The sequence below is a fragment of the Atractosteus spatula genome, chromosome 3, assembly GCF_055471065.1.
Source record: "Atractosteus spatula isolate fAtrSpa1 chromosome 3, fAtrSpa1.hap1, whole genome shotgun sequence".
NCBI classification, from domain to species: domain Eukaryota; kingdom Metazoa; phylum Chordata; class Actinopteri; order Semionotiformes; family Lepisosteidae; genus Atractosteus; species Atractosteus spatula.
Genome location: NC_142708.1, coordinates 9816845 through 9834887, shown reverse-complemented (window position 1 = coordinate 9834887; position 18043 = coordinate 9816845). Strand labels below are relative to the sequence as shown.

Here is an 18043-nt window from a genome sequence, read left to right as displayed (position 1 = left end):
AAAATACCTTGTATCCAAAATCTTCTAAAAAAACAAACGTTAAGAATGCTCTGTGATTTTTTTTAATCAACTTTATTTGCTGTGCTTTTTAGTTGGCTAAAAACACAGTGCCATTGTGCACATGCCTCAGTGTTTGATCAAGGCAAAAATGCAGCTCTACTTCACATGCATGAAGTCAGCGAAACTACCTCAGAATTCGCACAGTACAGGCAATCTAACACTGCACTACCAGAGGATTAGCGAAAAATTATTTTTTTCTAAAATCTGCCTATTTTCAGGGGAATGAATAATATGGATTAGTACCATGTTGACAGAGAAACAATTTTTAAATGTTTTAAAAATCAGGTGAACAGGTTTTTACGTCCCTAGACAGATTTCAGGTTAGAGATTTGCATATCAAACTCAAATGATGCACAGTACACTAAATATGTCATAGACTCGGAAACATACGAGGATTCCATATCTTGCATTCTCCAAAGTGCTTCCTATTATTGCCAATGGAAGCATCCAGGACATCAGCTTCTCTGGTTATTAAAAATGTAACTTTCCTTACAACATCGAGCCCACATGGAGACTCAGACCCGCTCTTTCAAGTACAAGACTGTACTGCACTGGCATGAATAGACTTAATAACTAGGGAAAATGTTACTCAAAAACATGCAAAATAATAAATGCTTCATTTTTTACATAGATGTAAATTAAGTCGTGCATTACAAAAACAAATCTTGGAAATGAACTAGTTTATGAAAGGCACACTGTGGTAATTGTTGTCTTTGATACCTACAGCAGTTTACTACAATATCGTGTTATGATTTGCTCTCTTATTTTATTTTATTTGCACACACCGGAATTGCACAATCCGGTCAGCAATTTTTTTTTAAATGCTGGCTACTCATTTAAACCAACTTTTGCGCTCTGGCTTCTCTGTTTGAAGGCAATAAACTCGGTTTCCACCAGTCTCTGGGGGGCAACTAATATATCGTCAGGATGGGGAAAAAAATGTACCCACCCGTGCACTGTCTGACAATCTCACATGAAACAAAAACAGCCACAACTTCTCCGTCTGAAGACACGCAGATTAAGGTTTAACCCCAATAAGATGAGTTCGAGGAAAAGCATTTTCAGTCCACTCGACTGTGCTGTTGTGGTGGCCATGTTTTATTAAGCTGTTTTCAAACATGGTGCCGATCCACTGAAGAGACACAAGCCGGGGCTTCTGTGGCCACTTCCCCTCCTCTCGCTCTGTGACAGACAGAATGGCTGCCGCACATTAATTCACTTCACACCACGCTTATCGATCCCAGCCCAGCTCCCCAATTGCATTATACATACAGGCTGTCTGCTTCCTTGCACCCACAGAAACACAGGAACGGAAAGAAAGAAAAGGAAAGAATTTTACCTTTGCTGAGAGATGTAGCATTTGCTTGCAAGCACAAATCACCACCGCTATTGCTAAATGAGTGTATTTACATAGACCGGCCGGCGGACCATTATGTCATCTACCAGACAGAAATAAGCATTTCTTTTCTGTAAATCAAATGGCTTTAAAAGACAGACATTGCTTAAAAAGGGCCAGGAAACTCTTAGGCTTTCAAAACTGTTCTACAGTATAACAGCACTTTCCACGATGAACTACAGGAAGCAATTGAGCTGCATGTCTATGTAGAATATTTTTGTTTTTGCTCATCTCTCATTCTTTCTTCAGAGAAGGCCCGGCTGTGGGATTTTGGGGGGCAAAAAAGAGAGGGTAATCCGAGTGTATTCTGAAAAAAGTAAAGCCAATCTAAAAAGTCTCAACTTAAAATACAGACCATAAAATATAGACATACATATTGATATACTCTATATAAAGTGTAGGCTGAGGGAAAAGATGAAGCTGTTCATTTACTATATGAGTGTATACAAAATAATTTACTCTGTGTAGATTCACTGGGATGCCCTGTGCCCAGTCTGTGCTCTTGTTATTATTACTGTTGTTGTTGTTATTATTAGGAAGCCACAACATCAGGGTTAACACTCCTGCTCTTTGGAAAGTGCCAAAGTGACATCAGTGTCCCCGATCGCCGTACTGGCGCATTGGTTTGGAAATTCTGGCCACGTGGGCAGAGTGCCACCTGCTGGTCCACCAACACCATTTACATCAGCAACCTAGTTTTCCCTGCGGGGGGGGGTCTCCCATTCCAATGCTGTATAAAGCCACGCATGTCTCACTGAACCACTGGAGAAGTGCTGCTCTAGGGGGCTCTGCTTTGCCTTTCCGCCTCTCGTTCCGAGATGAGCTTCAAGCTGTATGCTCACGAGCAGCTCATCTTTGGAGTATTCACAGATACGCTACTCCTCATAGAGCACGGAAGAGAATTATTTCCCCTTCCCCGTATAAGGAATGCAGCCGCAGTTGATGTTTTTATATCTCGCCTCAAAACGTACTTGTTTTCGATGGCCTTCAATTCATCATCTACTTCTTCCCTTTAATGTTACAGTTAAGCATGGCTCATACAAGGTTAATTGTTTTTTTTTTTGTTGTTGTTTACTGTATTTGTAGATGTGTAGTTTATGTTAAGGGTCCTGAGAGCGTTGGGGATTGAAAGGCGCTATATGAGAATAAAAACTGATTCTGAGTAGAATCCTGCATTTATGTATCCATGCTGCAAACTATGACCACCACGTCTATATGAGGATAAAGGTTGCTGCTGTTAACAGAGCTGAAAGTCTCGGCAGCTGCTGTTCTGGACTTTATGAACGCTAAGCATCTGCAAACCAGAAGATAAAGTTCATTGTGAATTTGCTTATGAGGCTCATGTTAAAAAAAGACCCTCCGAAACTTAAATGAAGGGAGCTCACAGAAAGAAGGAAAGACTCTGCCTTTCACTGTCACCATGCATGGACAGTCATTTTAACAGGGATGACTTTTAGTGCATGAGAGAACAGCACGCTGACTTGGACCTCCAGTGGAATAAAGACATTTTGATTAGCCAGGTTATTAACGAACAGAAAACTCAAATGCGTTTGTTTCATTCCAAAATGATGAGAATGTCATCAGACAAGTTGAACCATTTTCTGCAAATAAATCCCTTAGAAAAAAACTGTCATTCTTTCATGAAATACACACTGAAAAAATGGCAAGCCTTCGTCAAGAAATCATTTATAGTATCCAGAAATTAAGAACTCACTAAGCTAAATAAAATGTGTTGGAAAAACACTATTCAATCCACTGCCTTAATGGAAGTGAATGCTGAAAATGACTATTTTCTCTCATTGTTCTCACTCTTGGGATTTGAGCTGCAGTGGTCATTATTGAGTGAAGGTGTGTGAAGTCTTGTGTAACAATCTAAAGCATAAAGCAGCAACTGAACAGCTCTGGTCAGAAAGTGAACAGGCAAATATCCAATCACTGGCGTTTTTTTTCTTCTTCAAGTCACACTGATCTCCAAGGTTCGTTTCTTTTTTTTCCCAAGCTAATTGTGGAGGAGTTAGGGGTTTTACTGGAAACCGATCATTTCTTAAGCCACACTAGTGCTCCTTTTCCATATTAGCAGATATTATATATTCATGATGATAACCTTGCACTGGGGAAATTTTCAAGGTTAACCAATTCAATTACTGTGCTGATGAGAGCGGGGCTCTTTCTGCCACTGCACAAGCAAAGACGAAAAAGAAGAAAACACGTGCTTGGTTTAGGTTAAAGGGTGACAATTCTATCCCCAAACAAAGCAATTAAGGCAGTGGATCCCCCCCCCAAAGAAACAGAGCTATTCCTTAGAACTACAAGGATAGCACTATAGCACTGAAGCATTTGTATTTTAGGATTTTTATAATAAGAAGAATACTGCACACAGGAAGAATAAGAAGAGGATTTTTCCCTTCTAACTTAATTTTAACTATTTGTTATGTCAAGGCCATTTTTGTGTTTTGTTGCCATTACTCCTGAAGTGAGAACTGACAATTAAAACAGACACACTAGGGGCCTGCTTTGAAAGTTTAAGGGCAACGTCACTCTGGCATTAAAAAAATTAACAGAAAGAATTCAAGTCTGTGAAACTGCCTGCAGGAAGCCTAGACTTCAGAAAATGCAAATTTGGGGGCTTTTGCGACAAGGTGAATTTGAACAGATTATATTAGTCACTGTTTTTCCAATCAGGCCCTCGACGTTAAAGGGTTTCTTTTAACCTTAAACTACAATTAAACTACCCGTCCGCAATATCCAGCATTTTCTGTCACACCATCCTTCTGACCACTCTTTGCAGTCCACCGGCTGGAAAAAAAAAAAAAGGAAACTTCGACAGCAGGAGTACATGAACCCAAAGGAATGTTGAAAGAAAAAATCAAACAGCACGAAAAAGAACAACTGCAATGTGTGGAGGAGATGTGAATTACAGATGACAGGACACACAGGAGCAGCCCAGTCACTAGGGCTGGTAGCCTGGGTGCAGTCAAGGACAATGGGGATGGAGGAGCTGTGGCTAGTCTGGTGCCATGTTAACCAGTCTAAGACAGCCTGCTCCTCTGGGCTTGTGCGTCAACTCATGGATATTTTCTTCTTACCATTTTCCCCCACTGCTGAATCGGTTTTCTGAGTCCTTCAGAAAACTGGCTCTGCCTTCTCCATTTACAGCAGGTTTTACAAACACTTTACACCAGCAGTCCTGCAGAAACCAGCCAACAAGCCTGTTGCACCAGTCTCTTCATACGTTCCCAAACTGACAACAAAACGTACTGTGCGATGCACCTTTGCAGCCTATTGAATTTGTGCAGGACAAATGATACGTTTCTACTTTCTGCACAGTATTTTAAAAGGAAATGTAAAACAAAGAAACAGCGCCAAAAAAAAACCCAATTGGAACAACGGAAACGCAGCACAGGAAATAATGCCGATATAAATTTTTCCTGCCAACATGCTTTTGGGTACTATTGGTCTAAGCTCAAGCTTAATCATTATTTTTACCGATAAGCCTTATATTGATCAGTATATAAAGTATTTATTATTGCACCACCAATCTGCTATGCATTGATGCTTTAGAGTTATGTGTTTGATATGTGCTGGTGTCCATACATAATTTAAATGTGGCAGCCTCACAAAATAAATAAGGGAAACAGTGTCCTACATAGAGTAGGCTCTACACTTCAGTTGAGGCTGTGCTGAGCCCCAGAACAGACAGCGGTACCTCAACTGCTTGTTTCTGCTGAAATCCAGTATCCGCATGGAAATAAGATGAGATAGAAAATACTAAAGTGCAAAAAGTTTGCAAATCAAATTGTCATTTGCCCTACACCCACTTCGACAAAACAAGTTGTTTTACTTGCTAGAAGCAGTAACTATAAGGACAAATTGCTTAGCATTTTTCCTCTTCTTGCTTTGGTCGACACTGTTATCTAATGTGGCTTTCATCTGTGCTACTTTATTTTATTTTCATACATACTTTGCTCCAACTGCTTCAGTAAAATATTCTGCTCATGGGGACCACAACAGGTCTCCTACCAGGATTTGAACCCACATATTTCCAGTTACGGGTCTCTGGGCCAAACCACTAATCCACACTGTTGCCACTTAATTACTCCACAATCTTCACAGTTTACACGCTAAACTGCACCTGAAAAAATCCCATTTTCTATGATGACAGCGCAGCCTTTTTGTCCTTCTGTGTAACGTTATTCTCAGAGGCTATTGGCAAATAAAGGCACTGCTGTCAAAAAACTGCAGGAGGTGAAGCAAACTGAGAACCGATTCTTTCATTTCACGTTGAGCTCATGAACGTTTGATTAGTTATAGAACGACCTGTGCGTGCTGCATTTAGCAGCTGACGAAAAGAAAAGAGAGTGCGAGAGATTAAGGAGAGTGAGGCGAGAGGTATGTCATATACAACTTTATAACTTATAATTTTATTGTCCATCCAAATTTGTCTTTGGCACTACCATAAAAAACTTCAAAAACAAATGACACTCAAAACAAACATGTTAAAAACAAATAATAGCCCTAGACATGCAACAGTACATATACACACCTCTCTCTCTGCCCGTAGTACACTCTTATTACATTAATCTGATAGCTTCTTACAGGGAACAGTCACTAAACTGCGTTTAATATACCAATTGCACAGGGAACTAAACATTTCTTGTATACATTTTTCTTGGCCATAGGCATTCGAAAACAACTTTCTAAAGGTAGCAGTTGAAAATGGGAATAAAGAAGGTGGGAGGTGTCATCAATGATAAGCTGAGCTTGCCTTTGAACTGCAATATAATACAGCCCTTCGAGCTGTTTCTGTGGGCGACCAATTATTTTACTGGCAATATTAACAATTCTTGGCAATTTCCCTTTACTCTTTCCAAAAGACTAATAATCCTTAGTAATACTCCTGTTAAGATTACTGTTGTGCATCTGAAAGGTCACATACTGTATCAGAATTCAACCCATTTATTTGGTTCTATTTCTTCATAGTCCCATAGTTAGTTCTGGTCATACTGGTAACAAACATCAAATTCTCGCTGACCATCTCCCAAATTGGTGAATTTGGAGTAACCAGTCAGACCCAGTTTAGTGAGGAAGTTCTCACAATTCTCAGTATGTTTATTACAGTACCTCAGTAACAGACTGGATAAAAAAAATCACCATCCTCTAAAAGCCCAACATTTAAAGGCCACACAACACTTACTTCACACTAACATTTATTTTTGCCATGTCTGGTATTACTAATAGCCTGGCATCAATTTAATCAATTGTGTCTACATGAATTCGCTAAATCTATCATGCATCTCCATTCCCTTTTAAATCAAGTATCTTAGACGTACCCATGCGAAATAATATCTCAGCTGTGACTCTTACGAATCGGCGTGTGGCGTAATTCAAGGAAACAAATTCACACAACCAAACACCTGCCTGTTCTGTTAAGGACCTGGAGCAACTGTGGCTCAATTGCAGAAGCAGAACACGTCGAACCTACAGGGCTATAGGGATGTTCCGACAAATTTGCCCTCCTCTGAAAAAAAAACACACAAAGGTAACCACATTCTGTATCACTTCTTGAGTCAAACCCCCCTCCTCAGAAGGTTCCGGGTGAGAGAGAGAAAAAGGGGACCGTTAAAACAAAGAAAGATCAGACCGAGTGACCCCGCAACCTTGTACCCTGCAGAGGTCATTCAGCATCGCTCCTGCAGTAACAGAACACTGACCATCAGTGGTTACCATGGCAGTCACTCCCCAGAGCCCTAACCCGCCTCTTTTCAGTATCTGCTCTCCACCAGCAGACTGTAACTGACAGCACACAATTCTTGTTCCAGGAATACACTGTGAAAAAAAAAGCCCACAAAACTACAGCTTTTTAAGTGGAATCCGTCTTAACTACAGGAAGTGTACAAGACTAGCATTTAGCCTTTTTGCTGGAATTCTCAGCAGGCTGGTATTTTCTGGAAGGATGCGGCGTCGTCCCCGAGGGAATCCTCGTTTGTTTGCATAGAATATTAAGGTCAAATTCCAAGACAAAGGACTCCACCAAATTCAGGCATTCACCAAAAAGGAACAAGTTTAAAGAAACATCTTTAAAACCGGACATAACATATTCTTCAATAATATATGCATACGTTTTTACGTTAACCCTAGCAAAACGAACACAATGTTCTGGAAAAATAACATTGTTTTTAAATCTGAATCGGTTGGTGTTGACCATTGTTTTTACCGGTGTAATAAAACTTTATAATAAAAGAAAACAAAATTGTTAAACCCCATCACTTTTTTTAATAATAACTTTATGATACACAGAATGATGTATTTTTGTAAACAAATTCTCTAACAGAAAATGCAGTAAATGTATTTCATACATTCATAAATGTTATTTATTTAGAGGTTAATAAATTAAATTTAAAAATGGCATGATAAAGAGCTGGGAATAAATTATTTTTCTACTAAAAATTAACGAAAGCAAAAATCACCTATTTAATATAAATGAAATATCATATATACATCTAGCAAATATGTAAAGTATATATATAAATGTAACATTTTTTGGTGAAAAGAATTCAGGCGGCTGATGGTACAACTCAGGATTCTAATCACATTTAATTTCTTTTCCAATTAAAAACTTTAAAATAAATAAAACGGTAGTAAAATATTATTGCTAACTCTTAAACACTATAGTAGAGATAAGCGAGTTGCAGTTCTGTAGATTTTTTTATCTTACATTTGCTGTTGGAACTTTTCTGAATTCGGTCTGCTTAAACTTACTTCAGCCACTCCAACTGACTGACAGACATTGTTGCAGCAATAAAAAAAAAATACAGGAAATAATCTGAGGAAATGTATCAGAGTTGCACCTCAATGCAAAAAGAAAGACAAGCGAAAACTCAACCATTATAGTATTTAGAAAACATCGCCTTCCCGTTACATTTGCAGACAAACCTTTAACAATCTATTATACAAAGATTATTTTTCTCCTGGAACCGTTAAGTAGAATAACAGATAACCAATAGGTAAATTTATACTACCAATTATACAGTTCTTTGGGGCACGAAAATTTATCAAATTTTTGGAGAACATATGCTTCAAACAAACTCCAAAATGAGACGCTTTGTTCACTGAAAACGCGAGGCAGTATCAGAGACGGCTATCTGCCAGGCTACAGTAGGTGCACTCTAAAAGGACAGAAGCACGTCGGAGATATTTCAGTCCTCCAGAAAAAAATCTGGACACACGGATACAAAGAAAGACTGCAAACAAGAATATGTATTCCACATGACGCGATACCCCTGAAATGAATGCAGCACGACCTTTATTTCCATACCTCAGTCGACTCGCAACGTACGCGCTCTCAATTTGCGCGCTCGGCTCGATCAATACATTTTGAAAAAGAAATCCTTTATTCTATGAAGAATTCGTCAAGGACACCTATTAGAGCTAGTGAGCCTATACAATCATCTTATTTAAAACTGACCGTTTTTATACTTATGTTTAATATCGTAATTGCTGTAGTAGCGGTTTTTTTATATAAGTGTTATACTGTAGGATAAAATTTGTACTCAAGTTTGGCTTTAACGCGCTACTTAAAAACCCCTAACACCAGCGTGAAATGCAAGTCCACAGTACTTTTTTCATGAAGTTTTAGATGTGCTGCCTTCACACACAGCATATGCAGTACGGGCAACTTGCAACATAAATGCACTTTATTAAGTACGTGCGTTGAGGCTGGTCCCCAAGAAGACTTAATGGTTCATATGCAGAGCTGCATGAGGAGGAACAACAGCAACTATCTGTATAAAAGCATCTTGACAGCAGTAACAGAATAAAATCTTGCAGGACACACAACAGGATCTACATTATCAAGTAAACAAATAATGCAATAATTCAAACAAACTATGCGCTGAATACACCTCAGCACACCAATGCTTTATTTTTGATCTCCTGATCAAAGACTGTATTTTGTTCGCCTACTGTATCTGTTTTTTAAGCGTTAATATTTTTGCATTAGTTTCATTTGAAGAGGAGAAGCATGACTGGAAGCCCAATAATAAATGTAATGTCAATACGACTCCTGCCAGTCATCTCTGCAGAAACCCATCTTCATGTTAAAAATGAAGACCAAATCACTCAGCCACCTGCTCGGATTTCCACGTAAATAAATAAGTTATTTTCCCCTGTGAGAAGTACTCTTGAAAGCGAAGTTTGCAATAAAGCTCTGCCCCCAAAGGTGAAAGGATGAGATTTTAATCACTGCTTTGCGTTTGAGCAGATTGACAGAATCTGAGAACCTCAGAAGGACTGGATTATGACACACAAATGCAGTACTTTATAAATCTACAGGGCTTCAAAGAAACAGTCTGCATGCACTGCAAAATAGAAAGAGCACAAGAAATCCTTTCACATGGAAACACTTTTCTTACTCTCAATTTGATTTGTTAAATGTAAATAGGATTTACAGCACTGTATTTATTCTTATTATAATTAGTCACATGCCCAACGCTCGTCTTTATTTTAATATTATGTAAAAACTGCCATCTAAACCATATAAAGATAAAAAAAAGCTAAACTGGATTGGATTTGACACCGGGAACTGCAGTCCAGCAGGAGATTGAGTGGACAGGGCTCTGTCACTGATACTTCTTACTGACAGTTTGAAATTTCAGGGATATATTTCCGGGATACTGGCCTATATTGTACACTTGTCTTCCTTTTAGCCCCAAAGTTAATACAACATTGAGATTCACTGAAGACTCTTTACCTAGTCTGTCCCATTGATATCGTAAGAACTATATGCCTTGTAGGCAGTTCTGATCCCAGGAATAATTGACAACATTTTTGAACACCCAATATTATTATGGGAATTATAATTTTTATCATGACATCCTTGTTTAATCAGCATTGGTCTATTCTCAAATAACCAAAAGGACATATATTTAACAATTTGATGTTGTCTGAGACACAATGGGGTATGAAGTCGAAAAAAAATAAATAATGAAGAATCAATTTACTGTATGTGAAATACAGGTTACTTAGTAAATAATTCGGGGGATTTAGAATTAGGTGAACACATAATGGGCTGCATTAGTGTTGCTGCCTAGTAGTGCTGGGGTCCTAGGTAAATTTCGGACCTGGGATGTTATCTGCGTGGAGCTTGTAGGGTGCTCCGGTTTCTTCCCACAGTCCCAATACATACTGGTAAGTTAACTGGCTTCTGAGAAAACTGGCTGTGATGTGAGTGTTTCTGTCTGTGTCTGTGTCTGCGATGTGATGGACTGGTGCCCCTTGCACAGTAGATCCTGTAAGTAAATTTGTTACCCAATTATATAACTATGTCTCCACCCAAGACTGATCATCCTGCCAAAATCTCCCTAAAAGCAACCAGCAACATGCTCCAGGAAGACACAAAGAACCCCAGATTATCATCTAAGGATCTGCAGGCCTCTTTCTCCGTTAGTGTTCAAGCCTCCACCATTAGGAAAAGACTGAAGGGGAATGGTTTTCATAGGAGGATAGAAACCACTACTCTCTAATTAAAATAATATTGCCCGTCTCAAGATCTCCAAAGATGGCCTGGACTACCGACCAAACCAAACACTGCCATCCATCAGAAAAACTTCACCCCTACCATCAAGCATGGTGGAGGGAGTATCGCGGTTTGGGGCTGCTTCGCGGTTTCAGGACCTGGATGGGTCGCCATCATTGATGCAACCCTGAATTTGGATTGGCATCGGCAAATTCTGTGGGAGAATGTCAGGCCATCCATTCATCAGCGGACGTTGAGCCATAAGTGCGCTATGAAGCAAGAAAAAAACCCAAAGCAGATTGACAGAATCTGACCAGAATGGCTGAGGAAGAGGAAATTTTAAAATTTGGATTGGGCAAGTCAAAGTCCAAATCTAAACCCCACTGACATGTTACGGCCGAGCCTGAAAGGACTGGCTCATACAAGAAAACCCTCAAATGTCACTGATCTGAATCAGTTCTGCGAGGAAGAAGAGGCCAGAATTCCTCACACCCGATACAAGACATGATAAACAGTTACAGGAGACATCCAGTTGAAGTCACTGGTGCTCAAGAAGTTGTAAGCATTTACTGAATCGAAGAGTTTGCATGTTTATTCACTATTCGGATATATTTACTGTTGGGTCAATTTGATAACAAAATCATTAAAACATGTGATTAAACATATAATACAAAAATATAGCATATATTAATTATTTATTAAGACTTTCATGAAGATCTAATTACATTTTAGGATTTAAAAACATGAGAATATGGACCCACTAGAAAGTTGACAAACATTTTTGCAGCACTGTGAATTGCTGTGGTGAAGATGATTGGCTGCACACACTACCTGTTTTCAGAGAGCTGTTCAGCTTCCAGATGTTACTCAGTGTTCAGAATACTGAATTTGTCCTGGAAAATCCTCACTCCCATTTTATCCGAGACCGTGCAGTCTGGATTAGAAATATTTCGAAGGTATGTAAAGTCGATAACCTTTCGCAATTGCTCGCTTTCAATCATTTTATGCCTCTTTACATGCTGTGTGAACATGCCACGGATATGCATGAGTGCAACCACAAATATAGCAAACACCCTATCTGGGTCTGGCCATGTTTTTCATGACATGTGTTTTCCAGCTGCTAGGAAAACAACAATCACATTAATGGCTACTACCAATGAGTCAAAGGTTGCAAGAAAGGAAAGTGAGTTAGAATGCAAGGGGACTCAAGCAAAAGAGATGAAACAGAACTGCGTGAAAATAACATTAAAGCCATATCTCTGTAAGTTGCATCAATCATCTTCCACAAAATAAGGAAATTCAAACTGGCAGGAAAATATCATTAATTATAAAATGAATAGTCTAAACTCTTTTGGGCCTAGACGAATTGATATAAACACTAAGGTGTACATGTTTTGATCCTTGGTTTATTTAGTTACACTTCAGAGAGCTAAACATTATTTCAAGAGTCCCCCTCCATCTAATTATTTGTACATATGTTTGAGGAAAAATGAAACTGCTATTTATTGTTTTGCCCAAGCTTGTTCTTCCCAGATTTGTACATGTGTAAATACCTAAAGGCTGAAAAAAGCTTTTCATAAAACAAGTAAACCAAGCATTTTTTAACAAAATACCAGTTTGTTCTGCTACTGTATTTGTGTATTTGTGCTTTTACTGTTCTAACAATTTTCTTTGGTGCACTGCCCATTTGGCGCTTTTAAAACGGATTGCAAAACCTAGGATGGTTCAAGCTCGCATTGAAAGGGCGCCAGTTTTACTGCAGCAACGCCAACCGGCACGTTCACTCTGCTGAACCCAGCCTGCCGATCGCAAAGCCCCCCGAAGCCCACACCAGACCACGGAGAAGACCGCTTCCCCCTGGCACAGCCGCTCAAGCTCAGACACAGAGCGGCGATCTCGTTGGCCTCTCTGCTATGCAAGGTCAGGGTCTGGATTCTCCCTCTGCCACACAGGAAATTAAGCCGGCTCCCAAGCGGTGATCTGCACGAATGGCTGCTGATTAAGAGCGGGCTGCAGCCGGCAAGCGGGCTGTGACAGGAAGCCGGCCTCCTCCTGGCCCAGCCTGGCATCCAGGGAGCTGCCGGGCTGTGAGGCAGGATGGTTAGAAAACAAGGCGGAGGGGCTCATGTTGCAAGAGGTCCCAATAAAGCAAATGGGAAAGGGAAACAAAAAAACCCAGGTCTTATGCAGCGCTGAATCAAACTCATGGTTACGACCGGTTATCGGCCACGGAGAAAAAACACAAAGCTGTGATCTTACTACGCAACGGGCGGATTTCAAGTTATTCAGCTGAGGGTTTTGTCATGCAAGCGGGGGACACCGCCCGGAGGGGGGATGAACGGCAACCAGTATGGCCAAGGAGCTGCTGGCTTCAAGCACTGACTGAACAATGACAGAACTGGGACGAGGACTGACGGACAACTCCAAATAACCCTGGTATCCTGCTGTGATGCGCGGGTAGAATTGGCTAGGCTCTCATCACGCCACAGGGGTCCAGCGTTCGCTGACTGAGGCTAGCCAAGTTGGTGAAGTCCACCTGAATCCTATATGCTGCAGCACCACTTACCGGTTGGTTACACTGGAGTCGATAAGACCCACGGGCACTGATCATTAGTTCGCCTAGTTTGTGTGTAACATGCAGCACAGAAGCGAAATCAAACCATTAAGATGGCAGGAAAAAAACAAAACAAAGCGTAACTTAACGTATTCCATTAAAATTAACTGATGACATCAGTGAAGCCTTCCCTGATGACATGACGAGTGACAGCCTGGTGTTTTAATTCGGTAAGCACAGAGACAGCTGCTGATCCACTGTGATCAAAATGACTCTTTCCAAGTATATCCAATTGCAGTGTAGATTTTTTTTTTTTCAGATGGACCTGTTTCCCTTTGCTTGGCTCTGCAATCCACACTAACCCAATCACAACAAATCAAGTTACCCAGCAAAAGTATTTGATCTGTTTGCACCAAACGGTAGTCTTGATATCATAATTTCTCTCATTTTCTGTAATAACATCAATAAAGCAGGTTACTGGACTTGAAGCCCAGGGTCAGAAAATATTCCTGCCCCACGCCTGATTATAACATCCCTCCAGAGAACCAATAAATAACAGCCGCATTCCTAATACTCAAGCCATTAGAGGAGAAATGAATATCGAATTACACAGCGCTCTGACCAATTCAAATCGCATGCAATTTAAAGCACAAGACAATAGCAGAAAAGGACCGTGAAATAATGAGGCTTCTTTACCACCCCCCAGTTCTCACAAATGCTTCGTTAATATCCCTGGAGCAAATTAACTCATTGCAGGGAACAATTAGCTGAGGCATGATTAACCAATGCATAATCACACCCATGCGTTGTACTGCCATATGGATAAAAAATACTCATATGTTTAATTGGTAACGTTTTTGCTTAGAGCTCCAAGAACGCCATACTTGACGCTACTAAATTTGCCCTTGGGTCATTAACTGAACTGCAATATTATTATGCAGACAGCATTTCTGGTTATATCACAGCTTATTACTGCTGCTAATTTGTTTAGCCAGTAAATAAAACCTGATAGCCAGTGACAGAAAGGAATATGCCTTGGCTAAGTGGTTAATGCTTTGAGTGGTCCCGCCACTGAGAAGGGGACATGAAATTCCCCAGAGCTGGCTGCTAGAAGTTGTCAATGTTGAGAGATGAACAATGGGACCCTCAGTGAAAACATCTGTAAATGCTAGATTTTTCCCTCTAACAGAAAGCACACAAAATGTGAGTTGGAAGCATCAATCTAGATAAACTGCTTATCAAACAATTCGACATCTAAAATAAATTCTACATTTTCAAATATTAAAATCCTAACAATGCGCATACTCTTGCAATCTCTCTTTCTCAAATGATCTGCAAGATTGGCCAGTCAATACCAACCCATAAATCCATTCATCTAGACTGATCGTTCGCTATTTTCCATCTCTGCATTGCCCTGTTTATTTTAATATCGTTTTACCAATTACCTGGTACCAGTACTGGAAAAAAAAGAATACTGATCATTTGGCAGATCTTCATCAACTGGGTACTTTGAAGCAGCAGCGCTTAAATCGGTTATTAAACTAAAAGGGCTTAAAGTAAAATAACTTGTGCTATAAAAATTAAACCAGTTTAATCATCATGAAGAAACTATGAAAAAAATCCTTATAGAAGAGCAACTAGCAAATGTTCAAGATATAAAGGAAGTCAATTATAAGGATGTGTGTGCTACTTCCTCACAGTTAAAGCAAAACACGACCTCAACAATGCTTGTCAACTACTGCATTTCACAGCATTTATCTGTCCTGCACAGAAAATTACACCTGCAAAAAGTGTTAACAGACATTAATGGCACTTATATATACCAGTTTGCATGTTTTTTCATTAACTGCTGCTTGTAACTTCTTAGAATTTGTGGCAAAGTATCTGTCTCAGTTCTGTCCAACTCATACCAAAAGAAAAACAAGGCAGCTCCTAGACATCATCAGTGACTTTCATGCCTCGTTAGTTACAGATAATGATGAAAAAGAAGTTGAAGCAGTAGCCACCAAAAACATTCCAGACTGAACCATCAGTGGACAAGATCATGATAATCCACTGCCTGGGATTCAGCAGGAGTACTATGTGCAAGACTTCTTCCACATAACTGTACTACACTCCAGCCTGTCAGTGGTTACTCTTCTCCTTCCTTCCCACGTACGATACGATGTTAGTGCCCGATTTCTCAAAAATCTGTCTTGCATCAAAACAGTATGTTTTACAAACACGGAAACATCCAAAACATACAAAATAGCACAAGTAAACATTACAGATATATATAACATTACATAACAAGCCTCCACCATATTTATTAATAAGAAGAATTATAATTTCTTACAAGTGTAGCGCTTTTCTGGACATTCCACTGAAAGGCTTTACAGGTAATGGGGATCCCCTCCACCAACACCAATGTGCAGCCCCACCTGGATGATGTGACGGCAGCCATAGTGCGACAGAACGCTCCCCACACATCAGCAATCAGTGGGGAGGAGAGCAGAGTAATGAAGCCAATTCATAGAGGGGGATTATTAGGAGGCCATGACTGGTAAGGGCCAATGGGAAATTTGGCCAGGATGCCAGGGTTACACCCCTACTCTTTTTGAAAAACTTCCTGGGATTTTTAATGACCACAGACAGTCAGGACCTCGGTTTTACATCTCATCCGAAGGACAGCGCCTGTTTAACAGTATAGTGTCCCCGTTACTATACTGGGGCATTAGGACCTAGATGGACCGCAGGGTGAGTGCCCCCTGCTGGCCCCACTAACACCTCTTCCAGCAGCAACCTTAGTTTTTCCCAGGAGGTCTCCCATCCAGGTACTGACCAGGCTCACACCTGCTGAGCGTCAGTGAGCTGCCAGTTGTGAGTTGCAGAGTGATATGGCTGCTTATTCCCTTCACACCACTCCTACAGGTACCCCCACAACCGCACCCAACCAGGAAGTGTACTCCCGCCCCACAATCGCACTCAGCCTAGGCTCTAATACAACTGCACATTTCCCCTTCACTTCTGCACGTGCCCGTAGACCAGCACTCCTTTACTGTGCGCTCAATACTTACGCGACATGACGCTGTCGACGTACTGAGGGAGGTACGGCGCCCACAGGTCTATGGTCTCCTTCCGGCCTGCCTGTCCGATCCTACGCAGTTCGGCCAGCAGCAGGGCCTGCGCTGCCTCCCTCACCTGCAGTACAACATGGGAATGTGAGCACAGTGCCTGCAAGGCCACACAGTGCAGGTCAGCAGCGGTACTGGAACACAGCAACCACAGCATCCTGCCCTGTGCAATGCAACAAGATGCCTCGGTTGTTTTTTTTTAAATCTGACTGTAAAGGCTGCTCAGATAAAATGAATATGAGATTTTAATTATATGCACCAGGGTTTCACAATTCAATTCCTGGGGGGGCCATTAACAACCCAGGTTTTAATCCACCCAGCAGTGTCTTATCATGCATTTTATATCTACACTGGTTTACATTACACACACAAAACAAGGGCCTTAGATTTTTCAAACGATGCCAATATTTTTAATGCAGTTTTTAAAGCACACAATGAGGTGTTAGGACAAGGTGAAAGATGAAATGTTAATGATTGCTCTGAAAACACTGAAGTGCACAAGAATAAATATGACAGTGTCTCTTCTCTCTGCGAAGCATGTAACTTTTAAGCATCCAGTCTCTTATCATATTAGCCACACATAGCAAACCTGTGCTTGGGTGTAATCCATACTGTACGTAAACAATATTGTTCATTGTGGATGCAGAAAGACAAAAGTGCTCCCAAGGATGTGCACAAAAGACACTGAAGCACACTTCCCTCTGACATTATCACCGCATCCACTGTGTCACAAACCCCATAAAAACATTTGCATAAGTAGGATCTTCAAGCATGAGAGGTGTTGAGACACCCTTGAAGCAGCAGAATACTCATCCACTCTCATTAGAAGGGAAAAGTGTGACGTTACAAACATTTCAGACCTGGGGAGTTTTCTGTGTGGAGTTTGCAAGATCTCCCTGGGTTTCCTCTCACAGTCCAAAGACAGACTGGTAGGGTAACTGGCTTCTGGAAAAATTGTGATGTCATCAGGTGTAGTGTTCTTTGCCACCCAGCAGGTTCCTTATTGGATGGCCATTCTAGTTTATTGACCCTTGACCCTGCATGTAGGGTCCCAACAAGATGGGTTCACCCCTCAGGGTTGCAGATAAAACAACCTGAGGTGTGTACTGAGGTGTTGGGCTCTTCATTACTGAAGATATCAAGATGGGTCCTATTTATGAGGTTCTGGTTTGTGTTACCGAGTCAGAACATGCTGCCCATCAGAAAGTACCATCTAATAAGCCTTGCTCCTACTGTATAAAGCAAATTCAATGCCATGAATTAATATAACTCGTACCTCAAGCTTGTTTCAATGTGTCCTGCCAAACTGTTGAATACTTGCAGTTTACCACATTAAAAACAACCACTTATAACCATGCCTGACATTACTGTATTGTTATCCATTGGGAGGAAGGGTAGGTCAGGTA

At 40.6% G+C, this 18043-nt stretch overlaps 1 protein-coding gene across 3 annotated transcripts in view; it reads right to left on the bottom strand.

Annotated features, from left to right (window-relative positions):
• Window positions 1-18043, bottom strand: part of wdr7 (WD repeat domain 7) — a 212265-nt gene that overhangs the window by 127190 nt on the left and 67032 nt on the right. For all 3 annotated transcript variants that reach the window (XM_088912070.1, XM_088912072.1, XM_088912073.1), the window contains one exon: window positions 16581-16704. In XM_088912070.1, coding sequence (XP_088768196.1) covers window positions 16581-16704 — 124 coding nt within the window. The remainder of the gene's footprint in view (window positions 1-16580; window positions 16705-18043) is intronic.